This window comes from Halyomorpha halys, unplaced genomic scaffold (genome assembly GCF_000696795.3).
Source record: "Halyomorpha halys isolate HHAL.00 unplaced genomic scaffold, Hhal_1.1 Scaffold1169.1, whole genome shotgun sequence".
NCBI classification, from domain to species: domain Eukaryota; kingdom Metazoa; phylum Arthropoda; class Insecta; order Hemiptera; family Pentatomidae; genus Halyomorpha; species Halyomorpha halys.
Genome location: NW_027116596.1, coordinates 64,953 through 68,464, shown reverse-complemented (window position 1 = coordinate 68,464; position 3,512 = coordinate 64,953). Strand labels below are relative to the sequence as shown.

At 26.2% G+C, this 3,512-nt stretch overlaps 1 protein-coding gene across 4 annotated transcripts in view; it reads right to left on the bottom strand.

Moving 5' to 3' along the window:
• Window positions 1–274: 274 nt before the first annotated feature.
• LOC106688644 (diphthine methyltransferase) overlaps window positions 275–3,512 on the bottom strand; it is a 25,303-nt gene continuing 22,065 nt past the window's right edge. For 3 of the 4 annotated variants that reach the window (XM_014433212.3, XM_014433211.2, XM_067053320.1), the window contains exon 5: window positions 275–2,555. In XM_014433212.3, the coding sequence (XP_014288698.1) occupies window positions 2,198–2,555 (358 nt within the window). In that variant the 3' untranslated portion in view covers window positions 275–2,197. The remainder of the gene's footprint in view (window positions 2,556–3,512) is intronic. The other variant, XM_014433210.3, reaches the window with a different exon arrangement.

The window sequence follows — 3,512 nt, the reverse complement described above, 5'->3', positions numbered from 1 at the left end:
ATGAAAATCCAGGCTTTAGTAATAACACCAATAATGAATGGAGTTCCTACCAACTATACATATTGTATCATTAGGTTTTTACTCACAGCAGACTAATTAGTTATTGTAGTCAATGGCCAATTTATTTTGAGTGATTCCCAGTGTTGATGGCCTAAAAATTCTATATATTAGTAATCACTTGTTAAAATGCCTTATAAACTTGGTATGCTGTACAAAAAAAGCTTAAAAATTACTTCATATACCATTATTGTTCCTTTTCTATAAAGGTAAATTAAAAAAACACGAAGATTTACTGACACCAAAAACATATGAATTCATATTAGAATAAAGATTTGGGATATTAGTAAACATTACGTCTAGTCTTAGCTAAGTGATATCACATCAGACACCATTAAATATAAAAGCTTAAGAAAATTGTAACTGCCTTTTGCACACAAACTCTCTTTCTCTTTTACTGCGCTAAAATTACAGTAAAATAAAACAACAAAATGAACAAGTTATTATTTTGTTTTCTTTCTTTATTTTTCATTACATACATCAGAGCTACAGTCAAAGATAATATAATAATTAAATTAAAAGTAGTGACATCACAGTATTTAAAAAAAATTAAAAATAAGATGAAAAATATAAATAGATGAAAACAAGTAGTGTACAAAGAAAGAAATGCATATCAAAAGATAAAAATCTGACTGACATAAAGAGAACCTATCTGATCCTAAAAAAAAAAAAAAAAAAAAAAAATATACAATTGGATTATATAAGATTAGTAAAAAATAAAAAGAATTACTTACCATGTATATTAAATTTGGTAATATAATCCAACTAAATATAAAAGAAATTTGGACATACTAATTTTTTTTCTAAAGTAACAGTAATTTAAATCACAAATAGGTCAATTTTTTTATAATGAACATTTCAATAGAAAGATGTATCAAATTTAACAAAAACTGTAATTTAACCCTAGAATACTAATGGTAAGTCAATAGCTTATTTTATTATATATCTTAAAGTGACTATCGTACCCAAAAGTGGATATTTTATGGCATAAAATACACAATTATAAAAAAGAGACCTATTATAAACACTTTATTTAACAGAATAAATATTGTTTAAAATATAAGAAGATGGTCAGGGTTGCAGTCAAAAAAAGAACAAATAGTTTAAAACTATATGTTCTTTTTTTGACCGCAACCCTGACAATCTTATATTTAAATCTTTACGGTCAACTATATATACATATATATTGTTTAAAATAATTTAACTAAAAACAAGTGATAAGAAAATTGAGAAGATACTTAAAATTTAAGTATTGGCATATTAAAAGTATGGAAAATTATTTTAAATCACAATTGTCATACGAATCCAAGTACTAGCTGATATTCTAACCATTGTATGACTTAAGACTACTAGAGTATAAAATAAATTAATTATAGTATACTTAGTTATGGTTAATAAGTATCTAATTTTCTTTGAGAATTATTATTTTATAACCACAATAAGACCCAAAGTACAATTTTCTCAGTGAGGGGGATCTGAACCCTCATTATGAACAAGGAAAAATATAAGTTTAAAAAAATGCTTTGATTGTTCATTGCCTGCTGGGCTTAGTGAAATAACCTTTGCAACTCAGGTAATTCTACTTCTAATCCATGAAGAATCGAATGGCATTTATTCTTACATGTAAGGCAAATTGACAAAGTGTGTTTGGTGAAAACATGCCTGACAATACTGGTTGGCCAAAGATATTTTCACTACACCTATAGTCAATGAGCACATCACTAGAAGCACGGATGTGTAGTATAAAAGGCTCTTTAACTCCACCTCAATCCTAAGGATAAAGAAAAATATCAAGGTACTTATCGTTTTGATTACCATTAGTACTCCAGGGTTAGTTTAATAAATATAATTTTTTCATCATTGACTAATTTCCACAAAAATTGGAATAGAGATCACAGATGTAATGAAAACTTCATGAAATCTATGAACACCGCATCATGAACCAGCTCTTCATCATGATTGAAATCATTAACCTGAAGGTTAATCTACATATTCCTTTCTCCAATATAATTTGCTGAGCTAGGTAATTGTTTACCTAGCTACTTTACATTACAATGATAAAGTTCATCATTCCACAATTAATAAAAAAAGTGAAATATATATTGAGTAACATTTTAAAAAATGAAAAAATTACTAAAAGTTACAATCCTTTCTGAAGGATTGCTATGGACAATAAATTATCATAAAAAGAACACATGGATAGAACATGTAATTTTTTATCCCCATATGTCTCAATATCGAAATAATCAGATATCTCTCTTTGTTCTAGAGATGACCAATCTATCCCATAAGCAAGACTTGAATGTTCCTTATATTCCGCTATAATTGAACAGTTATTTCCATCAATGGCGAGAAATCCATTGTGCATGCATGCTGCAGCCAAATCAGAACATTCATTTGGTTCCCATTTCAATCTCCAAACTCCTCCACCTGTACTTATTAAACTTTTTGGCGTTTTCATCTGACGAACATCCCAAAAAGCAACTTTTTCATCATAGCTGAAAAACAAATGGTTTTTAATAAAGGTTTCCTAAAAATATAAGTTATATATGGATCATATCTAAACAAGCAACATTGAATATTCATGCCCCACCCCCATCAAATAGGGGTATTTATTTTTAAGATAAAAATAAATATGAAAACATCTAAGACGGCAAATGACGATAATGCTGTTTTACAATCAAATCTTTATTCTTCTCACCATCTTCCGTTAGTAGCGTACCTAAGGAAAATGGCAGAGATCAATTTTTTTTTTCTTAATTTGCTGTGATTAATATTAAACCAAAAAAAATATGCACAGTTGTTAATAATCAAATGAGAACATTTATTGTTAAATTTAAGTTAAAAATTGTTAAACAAAATAAAAATAAACGAAATAAGAAAATTTACTGTTTATTTAACATTTGTGTTTATTTATTTATTTTCTTCTATTAGTCAATATCAACACATTAATGAGAACCAAAATTCTATTGCTTTTCATTAAATTCAAATTACAATTAGCGATGATATTTAAAAAAAACTGCTAAGAAAATTGAGGACATTTTCTGAGAACCACTGGAATTTGAACCTGAACAATTTAGGTTTGTTAAGATAAAAATATGAAGGATACAATACAATATTATCCCAAAAATAAAAGTTTATTTTTCATAAGGGTTGAACAGATTGAAAACAATTAAACATTATTTTGTTATTTTTTTTTTTATAAAATTGATATTAATATTTGAAAATTAAAAGAATAAAATAGTTTTAATTGTCATAAGTATTTTTCCTGGTTTATTGACTTTGTTCAATTAGTCTAGCTAAATGGGATAAATACAATTTATTTAATTATTTTTTTAATTTATTGTAGCTTTAAAACTACCGATTCATTAAAAATTATTAAAAAAAAAAAAAAAGAAAAAAGAGCAATCACCTTAGTTTTGCATGTCTAACTTTTTTTTTTTTTTTTTTTTTTT